The sequence below is a fragment of the Cantharellus anzutake genome (assembly GCF_015039405.1).
Source record: "Cantharellus anzutake strain C23 chromosome Unknown EI90scaffold_37, whole genome shotgun sequence".
In the NCBI taxonomy this organism is placed as follows: domain Eukaryota; kingdom Fungi; phylum Basidiomycota; class Agaricomycetes; order Cantharellales; family Hydnaceae; genus Cantharellus; species Cantharellus anzutake.
Window position 1 is genome coordinate 617,634 of NW_024066987.1, and position 24,174 is coordinate 641,807.

Genomic DNA, 24,174 nt, shown 5'->3' on the forward strand with positions numbered 1-24,174 from the left:
CATTCTGAACTGTCCTGCTCACAGGTGGAGGCAGCTGTGTAGTTGTTGGAGGGAGAGCTGGAGAGTGTCCAAGGGAGTAGCCCACAAGTTTGCTATCAGCGACTTGGGGAGTATACCAGCAGTGAGTACAGTGGGGGCTCTGTCAGGGCATGGCCCTTGACCCCACTCACCCTCAGACACCCTCTTCCCTTCCCTGACCACCCTTTCCCCATATCCCCCCATTCTGTCAGGAGCTGTATCCAGAGTGTTCATAAGGGGTGGGACTTTAGCTTCAGTGACTCAAGTGGAGCACTGCACTCATTCTTATCTTGTTGTCCCAATTTCAGATAGAAGGATAGAAGCCTTATGACAAGAGGTAGAGATGAGGGGTAATCCTAGTTGATATATGAACTGGTGTTAGAGGATGGTCTCAGATGGTTCTGGAATGGAATTGGAGACTCAATTAGGAAGGACCTTGGCCTTAGTGACTCAGGTGGAGTGCTGTGCCATTGCTGGTTGTCCTGGGGGTCCCTAATTTCAGATCTAGCAAAGGGGGAGTCTCAAGGGGAATCTCAAGTTGATTACTGATTGAGGTTACAAGTTACTAAGTACATTGTATATATAGGAGGGGGTCTGGAGTCAAAAGGAACAAGGGTAAGCTGAAAGGAGACAAAGGGAGCTGGAAGGGAGAACAACACCAAGGGTCAAGGGTTTGACTCAATGGTGCTTCCCAAAGGAGGTATGAAGGGCCAAGGCCCAAGGAGGAAGGAGGGAGGATGGGAGTTGGGAATGGCTAGCTGACTGAATAGAAAGAAGCAGCAGCCCAAATAGGAATGAGGGAGGATAGCAGAATTGAATGGGACAATACAGTAGGAACTGCAAGGTCTGAAATAAGTCCAGAAAGTCCAAACTTGGAAGTCAAACTCTGGAATATTGGCAAAGGTAAATAAATAAAATTAGCTAACCAATACCATGGACATCAGTGGAGGTCAAAATCCGAGGTCAGAGCTAAGACCAGAATTCCGAAGATGGAGATGCAAACAGGATTCTGGATTGGAGGTCTGGGGTCAGGAGCGTAGATGTTGCATTCTTGTCTGCAAGGTATTGTGGTTGAGGTTGGATAACCTCTTGGGAGTTGGCCAGGGAGAAGGTGACAAAAGGGAAGTAGGGCTCCAGAGCAGAGGTTGGGATTTGTCAGGGCATGCACCCTAACTAGCCTGGACCCACATCCACCTGCTGCACTTCCCATGTGTGCACCCTGCCCCACATGCTGCATGCTCCTGCCCACCACCTATGTGACTTCTGGATATCTCCAGAAGTTTTCTATTGTAGCCACTGTGGGAAAGTGAGAAGTTAACCTTCCTCTCACTTCCTTACCCACAGTAGTACTGTGGCCTTGTGAGGTCTCAGGGGGTCGCTCAGCACACCAGACCATAAGTGATACAATGGTGTTAAGCGGTAACTGGAAGTTGCTGCTTAGCCATGTGACTCTATGTACACTGTTGTTACATCAGACTCGGGGTTTGGGGCTATTGCCCTGACATTCTCCCCCTTTGTGTTACATGTGTGATGCATACATGGTTTTTTTGGAAGAAGAAGAAAGGAAAGAAATTGAATTCAAAGTGAAAAAAAAAATTTTTCTTTAAAGAAAGTTTGTTATCACCACTTTAAAGTGGGTGATGTGTACATTTTATGAAGAGGATGAGAAATAAGGAGGAAGAAGAAAAGAAAATGAAGGGGTTGGGGCTAAACAGCGATATGCAGATATCGCAGGAAAGGGAGGAAAATAGAAAAAGAAGGAAGTTCCAAAAGTAGATTTCGACCCAAAGATTATATATCTTTGGTATTTCTCCTCACTTGTTCTGTGAGGAGTCATGTGTAAATGGTGTTTACACACAAGTGGTGGTGGATGTGGGTTAGATGGAGTAGAAGTTTCTGCAATTGTTACTTGCAGTTCCTCACATACAATATTGTGTGTGGGGCCTTGTTGGGGGAAGGTGTTTTCATGGGCACCTCAGTGGTGTATTACTGTGTCACTTTCCCTTTCTTTGAGGGTAGAGTTATTGCCCTGGAGGAGGGTTTTCCTCCGGGTTGTTCATCTGGACATCTGATTGCTGCATTGGATGTGATGACATAGCCTGGGCTATGGTGCCTGTTAGAGACTGGATTGAGACAAAGGAGTTGTCTCCATGGCGGAGGGCTTTGGCCTCAGTGACTCAAGCCAGGAGCGCTGTGCCAAGTTACACGTCCATGCCCTAATTTACTTACTGGCAACGAGAACTAAAGGGGGATCAACTCTAGTCAATTTTATCACTGAGGTGTAACCTATGCACAAGTTAAGTATATATATAGTTACAGCGAGAGCGGGCCTGTGAATGGTGGGACCGAGCAGAGCGGAGCTAATGGAGTTAAACATTAGCTGATTGAATATTACCAACAAGTCAGGTTATGGGGTTAGCAGAATGGCAGGTGATAACCCAGGAATGGAAAGGAGGGATAGACCCAAAGGTGGACTTGCAGGGCAAGCAAGTGAATTGCCCAGTGGAGGTGGGAGTGCACTAGTGGACGTTGGAGCTGTCCAGAAGCCTTTGGGGCTCCGTACTTAGGGAGGCATAGGTAATATATTGAAAAGAGGGGGTGGTGACCATCGAGGGAGGCGGAGGTGATTGCGGAATATGGGAGCTCCGAGGTTAGTGAAGAAGAGTGGAGGTAGTCTGGAAGGACCAGAGGCAGTGGAAGACGATGGCTGTGGATGGATATGACATCCAGGTTGTCTGGGGCTAGGTGTGTCATGCACATGTTGCAGGCGGGTCAATAATACATAGATATGGAGAAAGGTTGTCTGTGTAGATAGAAATAGATAAAAGAACAAAAGAACAAAAGGAAGGAAGAACAAGAAATGAAGAACAGTGATGAAGGGTGAGGAATAAACATAAGCAGGATACCAGGTGAGGGCAGGTGGAGCCAGGTCAGGCAGGTGTGCCCTGACAGTCTGGGGGGGGGGTGTCATATCCATACCAACTCCGCCCAACCCCTGACCTACTCCGCAACCGTTCTGGTTCACCTCCAGTTTGTCCTGTCCTCCAGTGAGGTACTATCAAAAAGTGTAATCCACTTCATGAACCTTCATGCTTATATACAATATTTATATTGAAATCATTAATTTTCAACCCAAAAAGTCAATTTTTTTTGGCAAGCATGAAGGTTCATGACTGCTGACTTCATGAAGAGTCATGAAGCCATGCATCATGAATCTTCATGCAGAGCCATGAATGTCCATGCATGGTCATGCATGGTCATGACTCTTCACAGGAATTCATGAGCATGCCCTAAAAAATTCCCATACCTGCACATGAATGCTCATGACCCTTCATGAATATTCCTGACTCTTCATGGAGAGTCATGACTGAGCAGCACATAGCTTGAGTGTGCAAAGTGCAACCAAATTTCCCCCCATTTGTCTCTCCTTCAATTCTCCATCAAATGTTATATGGTAGGTACCATTTTTGTCACATGGATTAAGGCTTTTTTCTGTATCTCATTGTGATGCAATAGTCCCAGATTATATGAAGGAATTTAGATGAGCTGGTTCAATTTATTCTGCTTGCTGTGCTCTCAAAAATACTTTGGGTTACATGAAACACTTGATTTCTCTCAAATTATTGCCAGTTCTGATTGCCAAAATCCATGTGTCATATCCATCCACAGCCATCACCTTCCACCACCTCTGGTCCCTCTGGATTGCCTCTGCTCCTTTGTCACTAACCTTGGAGCCCCCAGATTCTGCAATCCCCTCTGACTCCCCCAATGGTCACCACCCCCTCATTTCAATATATTAACTATGCCTCCCTAAGTACAGAACCCTGAAGGTCTCTGGACAGCTCCAACGTCCGCAAATGCACCCCCACCTCCACTGAGTAATTTAGTTGCCTGCCCTGCAAGTCTACCTTCGTACCAATCCCTCCATTCCACTTCTGGGTCATAACTGTGAGGCCCCGGCCCATGTCTATATTCCGCCCACAACATCAGTTGATGTTGTGTTGTGTAATAATTATGTCGCGACGCTAATTTAGCGTCGTGGAAGCTTCTCTATTTATTTGTGCCGAGAATGTATAAGATTGTATATAAACCCTCAGGGTAGCTGTAAAAGGCGGATTAGCCTTTACTTCTACCCCGTCAATATACAGCCAAATCAAGCGTATACTTAGACGGATTACTGAGGCCTGAGGCGAACGGGGGAACGGAACATTACCGTCCCCAAACTAGTAAGATAACCTTTCAATAACCCATCCATCCATTAAACCCCATAACCCAAGTTGTCGGTAATATTCAGTCAGCTAACCTGTAACTCCATTAGGTCTGCTTGTCAGGGCTTGGTCCTTGATTGGGGACAGCCTGACCTCGGCCCTAGGTGTGTGCGGTGTTCCGGGTGCCTGGGCACTAGACCCTGTCCTCAGCTCCTCAAACTCACTGAAGGGACTAAGTGGGGACTGAGTTGTCATGTATTACAGAGGGTAACTACAACTTGCCTAAGCAGGGACTGAGTTGAGAAGAAGGGTAAGTTTCCCTATTCCCCGCTTGGCTACTATAAAAGGGAAGTGTACTGTACAGTTCATAACATGACTCTGGGTAGAAGCCGAGCATGTTCCCGCGACTCGGAAAAGGTGTCACATGGGTTAAGGTGAGTTGCTCACCTTGACCCATGTGATTTTTCCCACGGGCTCACATGTGGGCTGAAGTTGTGAGAGATATGTAGGGATGGGGAGGTCAGGGAAGAGGGGGAAGTCTGGGAGGGTGGTTCTGGGGTGTGGTTGGGTGCCCTGACAGCAGGGTCGGGGGCCGATCCCTGACACTGCTCTGCCCAGCCCCTGCCATTTACAGGCCTGCTGTCTAGACTCCCTCTGTAACTATATATACCTAACCTGTAGATACATTACACTTCAGTGATAAAATCAACCAGAGTTTTCCCCCTCTGGCTGGGTGGCAGGTCTGCCACTTTTCGCCTTGTCCAATTAGTGTGCCCATGCCTGCTGGGCATGCATCTGTTATGACCCAGACATGGAGTTTACTCCTCTCTTCTTCCAAGAGGTTTTCCAGTGGATTCCACTGGATGGGCTTCAGAATCAGAGCCCTGCATGCAAGACGTTTAATCTTATCAAAGCATTTCTGGTGGAGTGGTGTCCACCTGAATGTCTGCTTGTTGGAGCAGATTGTTTGCAGTGGCCCTGTGTAGCCACTGACATTCGCCATGAATATCGATAGATATTCTACCATTCCCAGGAATTGTAGGACTCCTGTGTGGTCTACTGGCTCTTGCCAGTTGCGGATTTTGTCCATTTTGTCCACTTGAGCGTGGATGCCTTGTTCATCCACATGGCTTCCTAGAACACCTAGGATTGGAGTGAATGGCTGGAATTTCTTCTGGCTTATATAGAACTTTGCCCCCTTGAGGCAAGTAAACAACCACAATAATGCTTTATTGTGGTTCTCCACCGAGCTTGTGCTGGTGAATGTGTCAGGTCACATACCCTGACTAGCCCAGACCCGGACCCAGACCCACATGTGCACCTCCACCCTGCACGCTCCATGTCTGACATATCAATCTTGGATCGGTATGTTGCTCTGGCGACTGATTCTTGGATCAGTCACATGTCTGGCATTGGTGTGACATTGAGAATTGTGTTCGAGTTACAATTTCTTGCATCGATTACCATGTGCAAAGATCCATCTGCTTTGCAGATGCATGTCAGGGCGTGGGAAAACGTTACCGTGACTCACTGTTGGCGACCGTTAAGGTCTGCTGCTCTGGCGTAACAGCCTGTTAAGGGCGGGGATGACAATCGTGGCAAAATGGGGTTTTGGCTTCAATGACTCGTTAGTGAGTGTTGTGCCTCGTACTTGATGCAGCCCCAATATTTCAGAAGGCAGAGGGTGCGACTGAGTCAGACAGAGAGTGCAGGGGGTAACCCTAGTTGATTTTCAAACTAAAGTACAAGGTAGTGTACAACCGGTATTTAAGTATAACAGAATGAATAGAAATAAGTCGCCAGATCTCATGGAGATTGCGGGCAGGCTTAAGAAGGAACGAAAACAAACAAAGAGTGTGGGAGAAGGACAGCCGTGCATGGCTGTCAAGAGAAACAAGCATGATAAGGAATGACTCATAGGCCCGTGACAGGCCATGGAAACAGGTAGCAGTGATGGGGAAGGGTGACGGGCTTGTTCAGGCAGTGTTGGGCGGGCAGTGGAGTTGACGGGGTCGAAGCAGAGGAGGAAGAAGGTGTGAGGAGTGATCACCTGACCGTGGGAATTGCCGGGTCATGACAATGCACAGTAGCAGGCATGCTTGCTCGCTGCTCGTGGGATACCACCATCCTGCTTTCACGTAGCAATCTATTTTGATCGCTAGTGCTTCCTGCAGTGCTGCGGGACATCTCAGGGTGTTTTCCCAAAATTTCTTGTTCAGATCCTTTAACAGGATTTGATGGTTCACCTCCCTCAAGGGAGGCATTTCTAATGGCACTTGTCATATCCATCCCCAGCCATCGACTTCCGGTCCCTCCATTCCCTCCGGTCTAACTCTGCTCCTCCTTCACTAACCTCGGAGCTCCCGTATTCCGCAATCCTCTCAGTACCCCTCGATGGTCACCACCCCCTCATTTCAATTTATTACCTACGCCTCCCTAAGTACGGAGCCCCGAAGACTTCCGGACAGCTCCGACGTCCGCTAGCGCACCCCCACCTCCGCTGGGCAATACAATCGCCTGCCCTGCAGAGCCCACCTTCGGGCTTATCCCTCCTTTCCGTTTCTGGGTTATCGCCTGCCCTTCCGCTAACCCCATGACCCGACTCGTCGGTAATATTCAGTCGGCTAATGTTTATCCCCATTAGCTCCGCTCCGTTCGGCTCCGCCAATTGCGGACCCGTCTTCGCTGTAACCATATATATATCTCGCTTGTACATAGGTTACACTCCAGTAATAAAATCAACTAGAGTTACCCCCCTTAGGTTCTGATTGCCAGTCAGTAAGTTAGGGCACGGATGTGTCACTAGGCACAGCGCTCTTGGCAGAAGTCACTGAGGCTGAAGCCCTCCGCTACGGAGACATTCCTTTGTCTCGAATCCGGTCTCTGACAGCACTGGTGCCATCATGATTTTGAATTTCTCTCTCCACCACTCCCTGAGTATTTCAAACTCAGGGCTGTTCATGGAGAGACCTTCCAGATGTGGTACATCTGGAAGTTCTAGTCCTTCTGGACAAGGATTGGGCCAACCTTCAGGGTACTTTCTTCTGATTACCCTGAGGTGTGTTTTTGTCTCACCTCCCTGTCAGGGGGGCTTCTTTTTTGGCTGTTCTCGAGTTTTCCACCCATGTGATCTCGTTGCATGGCCTTCACTGACTCCAAGGGTGTCTGTTAGAACGGGTGGATTCGGACGACTCCGGAATGGAATCAGAGACTTAGCATGGAAGGACCTTGGCCTCAGTGACTCAAGCGGAGCGCTGTGCCATTGCTGGTTGTCCTAGGGGTCCCTAATTTCGGATCTAGCAGAGGGAAAGTCTCTTGGGGGGAATTCAGGTCGATTTCGGACTGAGGTTACAAGTTACTATGTACATTGTATATAAGGAGGGGTCCGGAATCAAAAGGAGTGAGGGTAGGACAAAAGGAGACAAAGGGAGATGGAAAGAGGAACAACACCAAGGGTCAAGGGTTTGACTCAATGGTGTTTCTCAAAGGAGGAATGAAGGGCCAAGGCCCAAGGAGGAAGGAAGGAGGTTGGGAGTGGAATGGAGCAATGCAATAGTTGCAAGGTCCGACATAAGTCCGGAAAGTCCGAACTCGGAAGTTAAACTCCGGAATATTGGCAAACGTAATTAAATGGAATGAGCTAACCAATACAATGGGTATGTCAAAGTCCGAGGTCGGAGCTAAGACCGGAGGTTCTGGAGATGGAGACGTGAACGGGATTCCGGAGCGGAGGTCCGGAGTCGGGAGCATAGGTTTTGCATACTCGTCTGGAAGGTGTCAAGGTTGGGGTCGGACCCGGAATGTTCTGGAGTCGGACCGAAGGTGGTGTCTGAGCCAGAGGTGGGATAACCTCTTGGGAGTCAGCAAGGAGGAGGTGATGGAAGGGAAGTAGGACTCCAGAAGTCAGGTTTGGAGTTCCGGGAGCCCGGAGTGGAGGTCAGGATTGTATGGATATGACAGTGTCTATGTTACCCTTGTTCACCGTTCTCACTTTGTGAGACCGGAAGTCTAAACTCACCTGGTTTTTGTTTAACCAGGGGGCACCAAATATGGCATCATATCTGTCGATGTTAATTACATCAAAGTAGTGTTTTTCTGTGTGGCTGTTGATCTCAATGTCCATGTTTGTTCTGAACAAGATCTGTGATCTTGTTCCATTTGGAGGATGACTGGGTTCTCCAATTGGAGGATTGGGATGTGGACCACATGGATGAAGTCCAGCGATATTGCATCCATTTTGGCTCCACTGTCAAATAGCGAGTAGGCTTTTATGCCTGCTATTTTTACGTGAGCCATCAGCGTTCTCTTTGTTGAGAGTGGTCTGTTTGCAGGGTATTTTCCTGTGTCTTTTGAGATGTGGAATTTTGCATCAAACAAGGGGGTCTGGGTTTCTGTCAGGGCAACCACACCTGACCATACAACCCCAGAACCACCTTCCCTAACCTCCCCCCACTTCCCTCATCCTCCCATCTTTCACAACTACAGCCTGCATGCGAACCCGTGGGAAAAATCACGTGGGTCAAGGCGAGCAACTCGCCTTAACCCATGTGACACCTTTTCCGCATTGCGGGAACATGCTCGGCTTCTACCCATAGTCACGCTACGAACTGTACAGTACATTTCCTTTTATAGCAGCCAAGCGGGGAATAGGGAAACTTACCCTTCTTCTCAACTCAATCCCCGCTTAGGCAAGTTGTAGCTACCTTCCATAATACATGACAACTCAATCCCTGCTTAGTGAGTTTGAGGAGCTTGGGATAGGATCCGGCACCTGGCTGCCTGGGACACCGCGAGTGTCCAGCTTTGAGGTAGGGCCGCCCCCGGACGGAGGCCGGGCCCTGACAGTTTCGATGGACTTTTGGTCCTTCTTCCCTTTCTCCTTGTTTTCCTTGCATACTTTGGTGTATTTCCCCAAGGCATCTTTTCTTGGTGCTTCCACCAAGGCTTCAGCGACTTTCTCGTCTGCCATGTTTTCTAACTGGCATGCCACAGCCAGTTTGATTTTGTAATTTATGTCATCATGGCCAACAACTGACATTGGGCCCATCCTTATGGTCCTGACGTTAACTTCCTCACCCTCTGAATCAGGTGAGTATTGAGGTCCCTTGTATGGGTCCTCTAGTTTGAAGCTTGATGCTCCAGAGTCACCAGAGTTGTTCTCTGGTTTTTCGTCTGATGAGTCTTCTGACTCTTCTTCTGATGTGTTCATGATTTCCATGGCAGCTATGCGCCTTGGCTTTTCATCACTCATTGCATGATGTTTTGGGCAATCTTTTGTTTGCCTTATTTTGCCACATTTGCCGAAAATTGGGACTGACTTTTGGTCAGTTTTCCTCAAATTTTTCGAGGATATATCCTCTTTCCATCTGGGTTTGGGCTCTTCAGCCTTCTTTCCTGATGGGAGAGTTCTACCATGGCCCGTGGTTGCCATGGTGGTTGTTTGGGTATAATATCCCAATTTGTAGGCTGAAGACATCTTCAGCCCATCTATTATCTCATCTACACAAGATATTGCTTTTAACATCTCATTTGAGGAGAAGTCCACTCTGATTCTGTCATGAGCGATCATTTCCCTCTTCCATTCAAGGGGAATGTTGTTTAGAAACCTAGCATTGAAGGATGCCTGGTCTGGCAGCGTCACCATCTGGGATGCTGCTTTAGACAGTTCTAAGTAGAACTGTTTTAGGCCTTTTTCCGCTTTGTATTTAATGTTGCAGTATTTCTTTGTCACGTTCAACATGGCAGAGGCTTTGATGAAAGTTCTCATCAGTATGTTGAGAACTTCAAGGAACATGCCCTTGTCTCCTCTGAGGAGACTTTCAACTCAGAGTCTTATTCTGAGGTTGAAGATGGGTCCCCCTAATCTGCGAATCAAGCAGTCTAGATGGACTTCATCAAATTGGGGACCTTTGCATCCTTGCAAGGCAAGGAATCCCAGTAGTTCTGTGAACCACTGCCAGAACGACTCCATGTCGTTCTCCCCTGACCATTTCTTGTCAGGGAAAGCTGGCCCATTCTTTAGAGCTTTTGGCTTCACTCCCTCTGGGTAGGGAGTGAGTATTCTCACTTTGGCCATTCTTATGGCCTTTTCGTACCATTTTTCCAGGTACTCTTCTTGCTCCCCTGCCTTTGCAGGGTCGCTATCCAATGGGGATTTTTCCTTTGGAGGGGTTTTCACTGGAGGGAGTCTCTCTCGCAGCGTTTCCTTTGTTTCAGGCGATCTCACCTGAAGTTGTATCAGGATTCTCTCATTGTTTTGAGAGAGTGTGGTTGTGTTACCTCTCTGTTTGAGAGGCTTATCAAAGGTGGAGGTTTGGCCAAACCTTTGGTATGTGCCGATTCTCCTCCTGATTTCTGAACGGTGCCTCCTTTCAGCATCATCTTCTCCTATCCTTGGGAGAAGAATCTCTTTTGCATCTCTGTTGAGTCGCTGATGATACTCCAGTGTACTTTCACTGGTTGTTCTTTTCATGAATTTTCCATGAGTTCTGGTTTTATCCTGGCCCATGGCCCAGGAGTATTTTTTTGTTTCCTCACTATTTTGTGAGAAGTTTATTTCCTTCAGCAAGTCAGTTTGCTCACTGATTTTATCAGTAAATGCATCAATTGCATTGGCCATTCTTTCTAGAGTTATCTCTAGATGAGCTGTGCTATTATGGCTCATTTCCTCAATCTTTTTTTGGATTGAGTTTATCACATTTATTATGTGCAATTCCTGGTTTTCCAGGAGGAAATTTGGCTGGGTGAGTAGTGACTCTCCCCAGTTAACATTGCCGCTTCTGGGGGTTCCAGGAGGGGTTCTTGGAGTAAATCCTCCACACTCACTTTGTTTAGGTGAGGCTGTCATGGAGGGTGCATGTCAGGGCACACACCCTGACTAGCCGGGACCCGGGCCCGCATCCGGACCCGCTTCCACCCGCTGCGCTTCCCGCATGCGTGCACGCTCCGCACGCCACATGCTCCGGGCCCGGTTCCTACTCCTTCATGTGACTTCCGGGTATCCCCGGAAGTTTTCCTGATATGGGGCCACTGTGGGAAGATGAGAAGTTAGCTTCCTTCTCATCTTCTTACCCACAGTAGGCAAGTGTATATACTTGCCCTTGTTTTATCACATCTTCTTACCCACAGTAGAGTTGTTGCCCTGGATAGGGCTGTTCATAGGTCAGGCTGTGGACCATAGGGGAGGGTCATGGGGACCCAGGAGTTGTCCCCTGACAGTGCTTCCCTTTCATGGAGGGGTCTGTTTGCTGGTTTTTCCTTACTTTTCCATAAGGCTTCCTCAGCAAACTCCCTCATTTCGGTTTGCCTCCTCTTCATGATCTTGGAGACCTCCTCCAAGGTTGGCAACCTTGCCTTGTCTGGCATGGTGTGGGGTAGTGTAAACAGCGGAAGTTCTTTTGAGCTTCTGCACTCTGAGAGATCCTGCTCTCAGGGCGTTTCTTTGCACCTTCTTGGGCCTTTAGCCTGAGAAGAAGTTGTTCTTCATTTCCCATCCTCCATTTGGATGGGACCTGGAATAAGTCCAGTAGTTTTTTGGATAGCCAACGTGGAGGTTCTTCCCTCTGTTTCCCTTTGTCTGCCTTTTGGGCTTGACTTGGGGAAATGGGGGAGGACTCCAGGGGATAGTGGGGCCCTGGAGTTTCCTGCAACTGTATCCAATCAGCTTTTCAGGCTGATTGTTTGGCGCTTATGCATTTATTGCACAAGTCAATCACCTCCTCTGGAGGCAAGAGATCTTCCCCAGCTTGGGTGAGATCAATGTGTCATGGAGATCTAGGGGTATTGGGCCCCGCACTTACTCCACATAAGTTTTTAAAACCTTCAGGGACCAGCCCTGAGGTGGTTGTTCTTTCTTGATCGCATTGATCCTCGTTGTCGTCTGATGATGGCTGTTGCTTTGAATCTCTCATGATGGGAGATTGCGGTTTCTTTATAAACTGCTTGTTTTCCTTTATTGTTGCTGCAGATGCGACCTTGCCCTTGCAGGCATGTTTAGGCACCATGAGCACTACCAAGTCAAGTTATTGCAATTTGATAGTTTTGGTGGGTTGTGTTACTTAAAAACATGTGAGGTCTCAGTGGGTGTTAGAACCCGGGCGGAAACAGACGACTCCAGAGTGGAATCGGAGACTTAGCATGGAGGGACCTTGGCCTCAGCGACTCAAGCGGAGCGCTGTGCCATTGCTGTTTGTCCATTTGGTCCTTAATTTTGCAGTAGGTGAGCAGGAAGTCTCTAGGGGGCATTTCAGGTCGATTTCGGACTAAACCAAAACGAGTATGTACAAGCGCTGATATATATAATGGAAGGGGCAAAAGCACAAGGAGAACAAAGGGGAACCAAATCGGAATGAAGACGTCCGAACGGGAACAAAGGGTAGAAGGAGCAGAGCGGTACCGAAGGTCATAAGGCAGGACCTGTGATACATCCGAAAGGAGGTAGGAAGGGCGAGGCCCAGAGGGGCAGGAGGATGAGGGGAAGTGGGGATGATGACTAACTGGCTAGAATAGGAAGAAGCAGTAGTCCAAATAGGGATGAGGGGAAAACGTGAGAAATACATTACAAGCGGCGAGAGTGCTGAAGGCGATCCGCGAAGCTCGGGGGTTGCGGAGCTTACAGAGGTTACGGAGGCGGGGTTGAAAGTCCGAGGAATATTGGCAATGGTGTTTACGTAGTATGAGGTCACCAATGCAATGGACTAAGACCGAGGTGGAGTCAAAGTCCGAGGTAGGGACTATGACGGAGGCTCGGAGTAAGGTACAAGCGGTGTCCGAGTGTGAAGTACGGAACAGCGGTGGAAGGTCGTAACTAGGTGGAAGGGTGGCAGAGGAGTAACAGAGGGAGGAGAGAGGGGAAAGGTACGGGAGAAGGAGTGGTGGAAAGGAGAGTAGTCAGGTCCGAAGGTGAGTATCGGAGCGGACGGAGATAGGGTCGGAGAGGTAAGGAGGAGGTGTGTTGCCAGGACCGAAGGTGAGTATCGGAACGGCAGCGGTAGGTTATGACTCCGGAGGTGAAGAGGGTGGAGGTCCGGAAGTCGAGTCGGGGTCGGGTATGCACGGATATGACAGTGGGGTTGCTCAGCACACAGAGCTGAAGTGATATGATGGTGTGTATATTACGGTGTGTGTAAGCGGTTAACCCAGAAGTTACTGCTTACTCACGTGACTATATGTACCTCATAATTACATATGGCTCAGGGTTCAGGGCTATTTCCCTGACAGATTCCCTGGATGTTGTGACATAGCCGAGCTCCACTGTCTTTGTGGGCTGTCTCAAGTTCCCCAGTAGCCCAAGATTGTTTGGTGTCAGGGTTGTGCATGCTCGCAATGAAGGATGCCCCAGAAACCTAATTGATATCAAAGCTGGGGGACATGCCCATCCCAGCACACAGTCATATATACACGATAGAGGCAGCAACTAGTCAACTAGCTAATGACCGGTAGTATCGGATCAAGAATGATAGAAGATCATGCGGCATCATAACCGACAGCTGCAGATCGGATCAGATCGGAGATGAAGAAGAAGAAAAGAAGTAGAAGCTGATGGAGATACAGGTCATGTGGCAATGCGCTACTTATGCTAGCGACCTGAAGGTGTGCCCTGACATTTGGTTGACGTCCAACTGAGAATGCTTCCAGGGTCTGTTGAGTAGTACCAACATCTCTATTCCGTGAAGTGTTAGGCCTATTTTTATTCTTGGAAGCAAGTTTTTGGTGCTCAAATGCTTCAACTGGATTTTCTTGAGTAATTTGCTTTATGGTCCACTTTGGCCTTTGCACTATTTGATGAGCAGTAGGTAGGCCATCATCTGGATTATAGTAGAGGGAGGGTGTGGCAAAGTGTCACGGCTGTGCATTCCGGCCTGTTCCCAGCCCATCCCAATGCCACCCAAGCCCATTCCCACTGCACAAGCCCCGACCCTTATCCCTATTCTCCTTGAGGACTCCCTGCTCACTCCCTGCTTGCCCATGGTTCCCCAATGCTAGACCGACTCCCCCCATGCCACACCAACCTCCCTGCCCTGAGTCCACCTCCAGCACCATGCCCAGCACGACTCCTCTACCCTGCCCACTTGGCCCCTACAGGGCCACTACCATTCCCATGCCCGACTCTGGCCCAACTCCGAGTCCAGTGCCGATACCATTGCCATTGCCGCTATCGCAGCCCTAAACCCCTTTGTTTATTTATCTGTTATTGTTTGTTTTGACCCTCGGTCATTGCTGACCACTGTGCAGCCAACTGTCATATCCATTCCCGGCCATCGACTTCCGGGCTCTCCGACCCTTCCATTCTAACTCCGCTTCCCCCTCACCAACCTCGGAGCCCCCGTATTCCGCAAACCTCCCGGTACCCCTCGATGGTCACCACCCCCTCATTTCAATTTATTACCTACGCCTCCCTAAGTACGGAGCCCCGAAGACTTCCGGACAGCTCCGACGTCCGCTAGCGCACTCCCGCCTCCGCTGGGCAATACACTCGCCTGCCCTGCAGAGTCCACCTTCGGGCTTATCCCTCCTTTCCGTTTCTGGGTTAACGCCTGCCTTTCCGCTAACCCCGCAAACCGACTCGTCGGTAATATTCAGTCGGCTAATGTCTTAACCCCGTTAGCTCCGCTCCGTCCGGCTCCGCCAATTGCGGAACCGTCTCCGCTGTAACCATATATATACACTACTTGTACATAGGTTACGCCCCAGCAGATAAATCAACTAGAGTTACCCCCACTAGGTTCTAAGCGCCAGTCAGTAAGTTAGGGCACGGACGTGTCACTAGGCACAGTGCTCCTGGCAGAAGTCGCTGAGGCCAAAGCCCTCCGTTACGGAGACATTCTTTCGTCTTAAATCTGGTCTCTGACACCAACCCCGCTCTTTGTTCCCTTTTGCTTCCAGACCCTTCGGCCTTCAGCCCAGGTCCCCTTCTATTCATTTCCTCTTCCTATATATATCCTGTATGATACATTATAGTACTTTAACTCTAATATCGATTTGACCACAACTCCCAAGTCCTGACCCCAGCAAGGCAACCCCAGTGAGTCTGAAATGAGGGCCAAGAGACAGCTAGGGGGCACAGCACTCCTTTAGAGTCACTGAGGCCAAATGCCCTACCCTTGGGCCTTGTTCATGGCATCATGGCCATCGCAGCCTATAGCGGCCCGCAATGGCGACCCTCAGTGCCGACCCCGGACCAGTGTCTAACACAAAGCATCCAAAGGACTGTAGACAAATTGATCCGATTTCTCAGCAGCATCACATAGTTTACCATCTGGACCCAGCATTGGGTTTTCAGGGTCTGTGTACCACTCACTTCCATTGTCAGAGTGAGTATCCATCTCAAGGATGTTTAAAATAGATGCAAAGGTGTAAGAGCTGAAAACAATTTCCATTTGTGATTTTTCGGCCATCCCCGAATATGAGTGGCAGAATAATTTAAAATTGTCAGAGCCTTCGAATGATGTTGCACATTTTTCATTTGTGTGACATAAGATACTAGTAAGGTTTGGAGCATGACAACATTCCTACGGTTCTATGGTTCGGCTCGGTTCAGAACCGGTTCACATTTTCCCCCTAACTTAGAGAACCAAAACCGAACCACGGTTCGGTTCCAGCACGGTTCAGTTCTCGGTTCGGTCCCGGTTCGAACCGGTTCTCTGAGAACCACAGCACCCCTAACCGAGATGACGTCTTCATCTTAAGCTTGCTTCTAGCTCACGCCCTTTCGTTCCCGGTCTCGGGGTTGACCGCGGGACTTGCCAGCCTCCCTTTCGGAGAGCATCTCTCCGTCACTCCCAATTCCCGCGCGTGATCGAACTCTTGACGTTGGAACTGTCAGTTCGCCTCTTTGTGACCTCACTCCAATCCTAAACCACCGTGCTGGGGCCAGAGGGAGACGTGACCGAATCTGAAGGCCTGTCCTGATATGCAAATTTCGGGCCTCCGCTATCATATTATAGATGGGAGATTGTGGCTTCGTGTTCCGTAATGTCATTGCGTTCCTTTATACCCCAAGAAGGGCGGTTCAGTTTTTTCAAACCGATCTCCACATTAAGCCCATGCGTAAGCGCCGTTTCTACAAACGGCGGTGGCGCCTTTCCTAGCTCATGGCCATCTCCCTTTTCCGCCCACCACGCCCAAGACCCCTCCAGGAATGGACTAACAGCACGCGGTTCTGTCCTTGGATAATAGTTGGGTCCGAACCTTTCCTGCCGCCCAGCGACCACCGTGCCATTCCCCGAAACTCGGGCCCAAGGATCATTAAGGGCTGTGTGCTGCTGCACGGTCAACTCTTGATCGCTCTCATATTTTGGGTGCTCGGGTGTTCGCTGCAACTTCATATTCATTCTGGACAATTGTAGGGTCTGAGCTGAGACCGACAAATATTCTCCACGCTCTGAGACACCAACTGGCTCAGTTGGGGGTCATGCAAACTAAAGATTCCCATTTTTCCGCGCAGCTAGCCAACCACTTCAACTAGCCCACCCACATGCGAGCTTTTGATATTTACACACTACTCTCTGTTTTCTCGTCGTCACTTATATATACGGCCCCTCGATCATAATCGTATATAGGCGTCTTAAATCCCATGTAGTTTCTTCCGCACTGTTGAGTACTTTGCTCTGTTTCCACCAATCTAAATCCAGACTCCTGCTTCAGTCGTACATGACACTCGTAGTTTAACTCGGAATCAACCACTGTGGGTACACTGCTTAACCCTTCTCCATACTGCCTGGCGCAATAATCCACTGCTAGTTCTTAGTGCTTCTGCCTTTGACCCAACTCAAGGGACGTGCTCTTGATGTGAGCTACTAAAATAGTGAAAAGCTCAATGGATGGGCTATGCATGCCGATCTATGCGTAGAAAGGGGGATGCACGGGTAATGGGCTCTTCGCTCCCGGGTCCTCCGGAAATTTTTGACTCTCCTCATATTCGATATCGAAGTTGTTTGTACGAACAAGAACCCCCCTCCCCAGCCATGAAAATGATTGTCCTCAGGATTCATCGTCTCCGTTGCCTTTATCGCAACCCTTTCTGTTGACGCGGCTTCTGGATGCAGATGCATTCACGCACACAGTAATTTCCACTTGGCAGGGGCTCCAGCCCTCGTTAAGTATTCTACTTCTACATGGGCCCGCTGCCTGCTCCACCAGATCCTTGTACTAATCGCAGAAGGGTGGAGGACCGGTGCAATTCGATACGACCGAATATTGGCATTCCGCACCATCCGACACACGACTGCATTTCGTGCCTCCATCACCTTTTGTGCATTCTCCGCTGAGTCCAGCTGCATACCAGTGGTTCCTGGTCCCATCTACTGAGATATCCGTGTTACAAACCGAGCCGTTTGTCAAACTCCCGGAGTGAGTAATGCCAACGATCCAGTGCTGCACTGTATCTTGGCAAGCGCCTGTTGGGTAAACAATAGGTTAAGAGCAGGAGCACATTCCGTTTTAGGTTTTGGTTCTACCTACCTAGAGACCCAGGGACGACATTCCCAGGGACGATGGCCCAATCGACTTCCAGCCCGTGACTAGTGTTGCACTTGACCAAAGCAGTGTAGAAATCAGCCGCGACGATGGGAAGTATTGCGATTGAGGCAAAGGCACTCCAGAATCGCATTGTTGACTTTCAGAAAACTGGCAGGTAGTTGCACATGATGTGAGAAGCCACTGTGTATGTGATGTGTGTGTGAATCAAGGAGTACTTACTTTAGTCTCGAGCGTAGGTGCTTGGAGGACTAAAGAGAAAGGAAGGGGAACCCACAGAGTTATATGTAGGCCATGATCCAGCCAGAAATTAATCTTCTCCACAAAACACGAGAAACTACTCACCTATCAATGGCTCCAACTACACACGCGCCAACCCAGGTCACACCATCAAGTGCTAAACATTCAGACGTATGTGATCGGCATGCCACATGTTATTGATTTTGGAATTTGACTCCGAGTGCATGCGTCGGCCAGAGACCAGAATGTGTTGGCGGTTAGGGTCCTGTACATCTTAGAATAAAAGGTTTGAGCTGAGAGCGAGGGGCCGGAAGGGGTGCCCTGTTGGAGTAGCTAGTCTGACGCCACTGGTGCTGATGGCAGGCTAGCCACCAGCCTAGTATGGCGAAGCTGAGGAACACAAAGCTTAGGCTCACGCTTTCGCCTTTTCCGGCATGCATGTGGGGGGGGCGTTACAATTACTAAGCGTTCCGTCACGCCGCACCTAAATTACGCAGCTTGATTTATTCCGTTACGCACAAATATATGCGGGCATTGACTCAAGATGTTCTACGAGTGAACCGCTGGGGCATTGGGATTATGACCTAGCGGCGTATACTTAAGCGCTAGGAGAACATATACAACGTTAGAACGTCTGACTGGTTCGTTCCAAAAGACGAAAAGAAATCTCACCTCAGTTCCAAAGACGTGAACTGAGGAGAGAGGAAAGAAAAAATGGCGCGATCAGGTGGCTTTTAAACCGTCCTCGACTGCGTACATCAACATCTGCACCAAAAGTAGAAGCACCGGGCAATCCTTCAAGGAAATGTCCGTGCGCAAGAAATATAGTCCATTCAACTCAATGGGTAGTCCACAGCGTACTACAAGGATCAAGCAAGAAACCTTCAACATGGGGGGGACTATATTTGAAACGCCGTTTACAATAGTAATACGTCCATCGCCGAAGAGCGCGATCGCACGGTATCCAGTAACAAATCCTTGATATCGTGTTCGATTCGCCATCGCGGGATTATCTTCCCTGGCCTTCCAGAGTTTCACATATGGCATATTGCTTTCATACAACTGATCGGTAGTATTTGGGGTCATATCCAAAGATCCTTTAGTCCTCATCCCCGCTTGTTGGTGTTGATCTGGATTGCTGGCGTGCGAGTTCTTCTCTGTTTGGTCTAATTAATGATATTGTAATATCACACGTTGTTGAACAATTCAGAGGTCAGCCACCGAAGGTTGCCCATGAAACCCCCTTATGTTACTCCTACCGTCCCGATATTACGTAAAACGTGCCACTTTGCCTTTTTCGTTCATTACGTGGCTTTCACAGACAAATCTTTCGCGTGCGATCCGGTGTCTATCTATCCCCGGTCTCGGTTTGACCAAGTCCGCGAGCGAGACTTCCCGGCCCCCACCCCCTTTTCAGGGAGCATTTCTCCATCACTCCTAACCGACGGCTCGTTTCACCTACCCGAGCACCAATACATATCGAACTCTTGATCGCTCTCAGATTTTGATTTTGGGCGTTCGGGTTTTCGATACGACTCCATAACCTAGGAAATGGACTTCATTTTTTATTCAACATCTATATAACACGTTACTGGCTGCGAAAGGCAGTTGATCCATTCTAGACACCTGTAGGGTCCGAGCCAAGACGGACAAATCTTTTACACGGTCTGAGACACCAACTGGCTCCGTTGGGGGGGCCAAGCAAACTAAAGATTCCCATTACTCTGCATAAGCGCGGCATTGGAGCCTCTAAATCCAGGCTCCCGCTTCAGTCGTAAATGACACTCGTAGTTCAGTTTGACCTAGCTGAGGGGACGTACGTACTCTTGATGTGAGTAACTAAGGCTGTGAAAGCTTGATAGATAAGCTACGCCAGACACGGTGTTATGAATATTCTAAGCCATATCCTTGTTGCGCGTCTATCTAGTTGGGCAGCTTTCGCCTCTCGCCTCCGACGCATCCAAAGTGGGAACGGGGGGAGCGTATTACTGATCTATCCACAGAAGAGGCCTTGGGAACGGGCTCTTCGCTCCCGGGTCCGTCATGTACACATTTACGATATCGAATTTTATCTATTTAGTCGAACAAAGAACCCCCTCCCTCCCTCCGCAGCCATGAAGATGATTGTCTTCAGTAGTCGGCGGGTTTATTGTCTAGATTACCTTTATCTGTTGGCGCGGCTTCTAGATGTAGATGCATTCACGCACACTGTAATTTCTACTTGACAGGATTCCAGCTTCGTTAAAATATTCTACATAGGTCGTACGCTGCCTGCTCCACCAGATCGAGGTACTAATCACACATGGGCCAAGCGTTGCAAAGCAGCCCATTCGCATATGAGCACGATGCGCCGTCCGACGAACGGTTGCATGTCGTGCCTCCAGTACCTTGGATACACGTTGCAGTGAGCCTCGTCAAGGGGATATAGTACTTGTTCCGGAGCGTATCCACTGAAATATCAGTGCCGCACAACGAGCCGTTTATCAGTCCCCTGCGTTTATCCAGAGTAACATTCATAGTCCAGTGGTCCAATATATCTTCGCAAGCCTCTATTGGGCAAATATAGGTTAAGAGCAGAAGCAAATTTCATTTTTTAGGTTTAGTTCACCCACTTATCGTCGAAGGGTACAAAGCCCAACTCTGTTCCGGATACATCTTATGAACGTCGCAACTGACCCCGGCAGTCAAGAAATCAGCCGCGACAATGGGAAGTATCGCGATTGAAGCAAAGGCACTCCAGAATCGCATTTTGACTTTCACTAGCGGCGTGAGGAGTTATGAACGTTAACGTGCTGACCATAGAGTACTAACCTTAGTCTTGAACGAATATGCTTGGAGGACTAATGAGAAAGACCCGATCAGTTATATAAGCCACGCGCGATCCAACCAATTTGATGTTTGCAAAGTGAAAAATAATCTTCCCCACAAACGAGAGACCTTCCATTAGGAATGCAGCTGCGATCAGTGTAGCCGATATTGCGTGGCGAACCTAGATCGTCTGGCATCGTCGGCTCTCACACCACACCATCAAGCGCTAAGTATTAGTGCTCATTCGATGGGACCATGCATATATATGTAGTTAGTTTTGAAATTCCCGCTACTCTGTAGCGGGTCTTGCGTGCACAAACATCAGCAAAAGGTCCTCAGGGTTTCACTTCAAATGGTTTGAAAACAATTGAGTTCAATTCTGAACTGAATTGAAACGTGACACCTTTACTAAAATGCTTTGGGAAATTGGTCAATTCGGCCAGTTTCATTGTATTAGAAGCAACAGGATCATCAGAAGTGTCCAAAGTTGACCGCGACAATTTCCTGATGAACTGAATACCTGAGCACCGTTATTGGTTATTCCCCTTTTTACCTCATTGTTCTGACACTCCAGATTACCTCAACTTGCTTACCGAGCTAACCCAAGTTGTCCCTCAGCACGTGTTGTGGTTCCTCACAGACTCACAACTTGGCCCTACACCCAAACTCTTGCTCCACACTATGGCATCCTCTCCACACCGAGCTTTTTTAAATGGCCCCTGGCCATTTAAACTCCTTACCACTGAAGCTGATTGCGATTATCATCTAACCAAAGAAGCGATCACTCATGGCCTATATGATTTTTCATTGTCAATCAATGATCAACGGAATTTGCTCCTATGCCATGCCCTGACTGGCAATTGTTACTCAAGGTGCATGTGTTGTGCACCGCTCTCAATATCCCTCTTGTGATTTGTTTTTCCATCTTCTTTTTGACTACCTTCCTGTCCTCTCAGGTTGGAGAAACACCATGCATTAACTGATCTCTATTGTTGCGTGATTTGCATGTGACTTCCGATTATAGTATAGTCACGTTTATTTTTTGAATTCTTTTCTTTTTTCCTCAGTTCTCACTGTAGAGACTGAGGTTTGTCATCATTCAACTTCATATTTAGCTCTTATCTTACTTTGTAATTAGTCGCTCTTTCAGGTCAGAATAATCTATCTCAGTTCTCACTGTAGAGACTGAGTTGCTCTTTTAGATATTTTATTACCTGCCTACTCTCAGGTTTCGCATGCACTTTTACACATTGCTCTTGTCATATCCATACAACTCCAGACCTCCGCTCTGGTTCTGGACCTCCATCTCCTCCTCCAGAACTCCACATCCTCTACCTCCTCCTCCCCCTGTTGGTTGTTGAGAGCCCACTCTACCTCTGGCTCCAACACATTGTCCAACACTACCTCCAGTCCAACTCCGGTTTACTCCAGGTCCAATCCTGTCAGGGCACGCTGCCGCCACCGCCACCTCCTTTCCTTTTGTCTCATCCTCTCATTCTCTCTTCTTTCCTTCTTCTCTTTTTCTATCTTTATACAGACGACCTCTCTTTCTTTCCTACACTTGTAGCACGGATGCGCCCGATGCTGAGCACCCCATAGGGGCACCGCAACGCCGGACGCGTTGCGCACTCCTACTTGTATTTCCCCTCCAACACTCGGGATCGACTGCGGAGCCACCCGCGGTAACCTGGCTTCGTCCGAGGGTGACGTGGCACCCCCACGTGACCCATTCACACATCTATATAAACTAAGCCGAAGCAGGACCAAAGAAGTAACCTTCTTCTCATTTCCTGCTTCAGGCAAGTACCCTAGTTTAGTCTAGCTTCCCACCCTAATAACAATACATTTCCCGCTTCAGCCTAAGAAGCCATACAGGGACATAAGCCTGAGTGAGGGCTGCCCACTATACGGTCTCACCGCCCCGCCACCATCCAGGCCGCTAGTGCCGAGCGCTACGCCACTACCCCTGCCTTCTTTGAGCCATCCCTGACAAATCCCAACCTCATACCTTCCAGACCAGAGTTTGCGATGCTCCATACCTCTGGCTCCGGACTCCTGTACTGGAACCCCATTGCACCTCCACCTCCAGAACTCCGGTCACATCTCCACCTCCAGACTCTGACCTCCTCCATCTTATCTCCTTGTATTCCTTATTACATTTCATTTATTACATCTTGCCAATATTCCGGACTTAGACTTCTGACTCCAGACCCTGCAGTCTCTACTGTATGGTGTCATTTAATTCTCTTGTTGCCTCTTCCTTATTTAGACAGCTGCTTCCTTTCCATATTAGTCAGCTGTCATTCCCCACAACCCACTCCACTCCTTCCCCTCTTGGCCTTGCCCTTTTGGGAAGCACCATAGAGTCCCAACCCTTGACCCTTGGGTTGTTCCCTCTTCCAGTCCCCCTTTGTTCTCTGACTCCACTCCTGTATTGTTATATATATACTCTGTACTTAGTTTCCTGTACCCCCAGTCTGAAATCGACAACAATGATGACTGGATTGTCCCCCAAAGAGACTCCCCCTGCTAACCTGAAGTTAAGGACCACCTTGGACAACAAGCAGTGGCACAGCACTCCACTTGAGTTGCTGAGGCCAAGGTCCCTCCACTCCTGAGTCCCTTCTCCACTTCTGGACAACTCTGCACATTCATCTAACAGCTCTCCTTGCTGTTGACAAACCAATCACCTCCCTCTCTGGAACACTGTCGTGACATTTTGCTTGTATTTAGTAACACTGCCTCACTGAAACCAAATAAACTCCTTCACCAGTCTTGGAGTGTTATACTGCTGTGGCGTTCAATTCAGGTTCATAATGTCAGTGGGCTTGTATATGCAGACCGGGGGTGTGTAGCCTTGGGGTCCCAATTTAAAACTTAACGATATTTTACATATGTAGTACCACCTAGTACCATGGTGTGCAAAGACAGCTCCAGAGTGACTTCTAAGTGGGCTGTGTGTCAGGGGACGACTCCCGGGTCCCCATGACCCTCCCCTATGGTCCACAGTCCCAGGTGTAACCAGCCCTGTCCAGGGCACAACCTACTGTGGGTCAGAGATGATATATAAAAGAGAGGCAAGTATATACAACTTGCCTACTGTGGGTCAGAGATGAGAAGGAAGTTAACTTCTCATCTTCCCACAGTGGCCACAATACATCGAAAACTTCCGGAGATATCCGGAAGTCACATGAGACCCGAGACCCGAGGTCCGGGCCATCCGGCCGCACTGAGCATCCGGCACAGGGCGCGCGCGGGGAGTGCAACAGCTGGGTGCAGTCACGGGTGCGGGTGCGAGTGCGGGTGTGGATGCGGTATGGGCTAGGTCAGGGTGTATGCCCTGACACTGTGACACTGTGTCAATGTGGGAGTAGCAGGCATTACCACTTCAGGCAGTGTCCATCAGTTATTTGACTCCAACCAC

The 24,174-nt window shown here is 48.9% G+C and overlaps 3 protein-coding genes across 3 annotated transcripts; 1 reads left to right on the forward strand and 2 right to left on the reverse strand.

Moving 5' to 3' along the window:
• Positions 1 to 17,142: 17,142 nt before the first annotated feature.
• EI90DRAFT_3066032 (uncharacterized protein) lies at positions 17,143 to 18,133 on the reverse strand. Its single transcript, XM_039060928.1, has 4 exons — positions 18,048 to 18,133; positions 17,925 to 17,953; positions 17,688 to 17,852; positions 17,143 to 17,623 (listed from the first exon to the last, which is right to left on the reverse strand). Exons 3-4 carry the CDS (start codon positions 17,833 to 17,835, stop codon positions 17,376 to 17,378), a joined length of 396 nt encoding a protein of 131 aa, XP_038914135.1. The 5' UTR covers positions 17,836 to 17,852; positions 17,925 to 17,953; positions 18,048 to 18,133; the 3' UTR covers positions 17,143 to 17,375.
• A 1,441-nt stretch (positions 18,134 to 19,574) lies between these two features.
• EI90DRAFT_1620441 (uncharacterized protein) lies at positions 19,575 to 20,201 on the forward strand. The gene has a single exon (XM_039051979.1). The coding sequence runs from the start codon at positions 19,829 to 19,831 to the stop codon at positions 20,165 to 20,167; it is 339 nt and encodes a 112-aa protein (XP_038914136.1). The 5' UTR covers positions 19,575 to 19,828; the 3' UTR covers positions 20,168 to 20,201.
• On the reverse strand, positions 20,071 to 21,047 carry EI90DRAFT_3066042 (uncharacterized protein; the record flags this gene model as incomplete). Its single annotated transcript, XM_039060929.1, has 3 exons — positions 20,754 to 21,047; positions 20,555 to 20,701; positions 20,071 to 20,491 (listed from the first exon to the last, which is right to left on the reverse strand). Coding segments are annotated over exons 2-3 (389 nt in total), but the record flags the coding sequence as incomplete, so codon positions are not given.
• Positions 21,048 to 24,174: the final 3,127 nt, after the last annotated feature.

Excerpts from the sequence above, each read along its gene's own strand:
- EI90DRAFT_3066032 (XM_039060928.1), bottom strand. The coding sequence starts at position 17,835 with ATGCGATTCTGGAGTGCCTTTGCCTCAATCGCAATACTTCCCATCGTC. Across the intron at positions 17,624-17,687 it reads TGTCGTCCCTGGGTCTCTAG|GCGCTTGCCAAGATACAGTG; the intron begins GTAGGTAGAACC and ends TTTACCCAACAG.
- EI90DRAFT_1620441 (XM_039051979.1), top strand. The coding sequence starts at position 19,829 with ATGAATATTCTAAGCCATATCCTTGTTGCGCGTCTATCTAGTTGGGCA.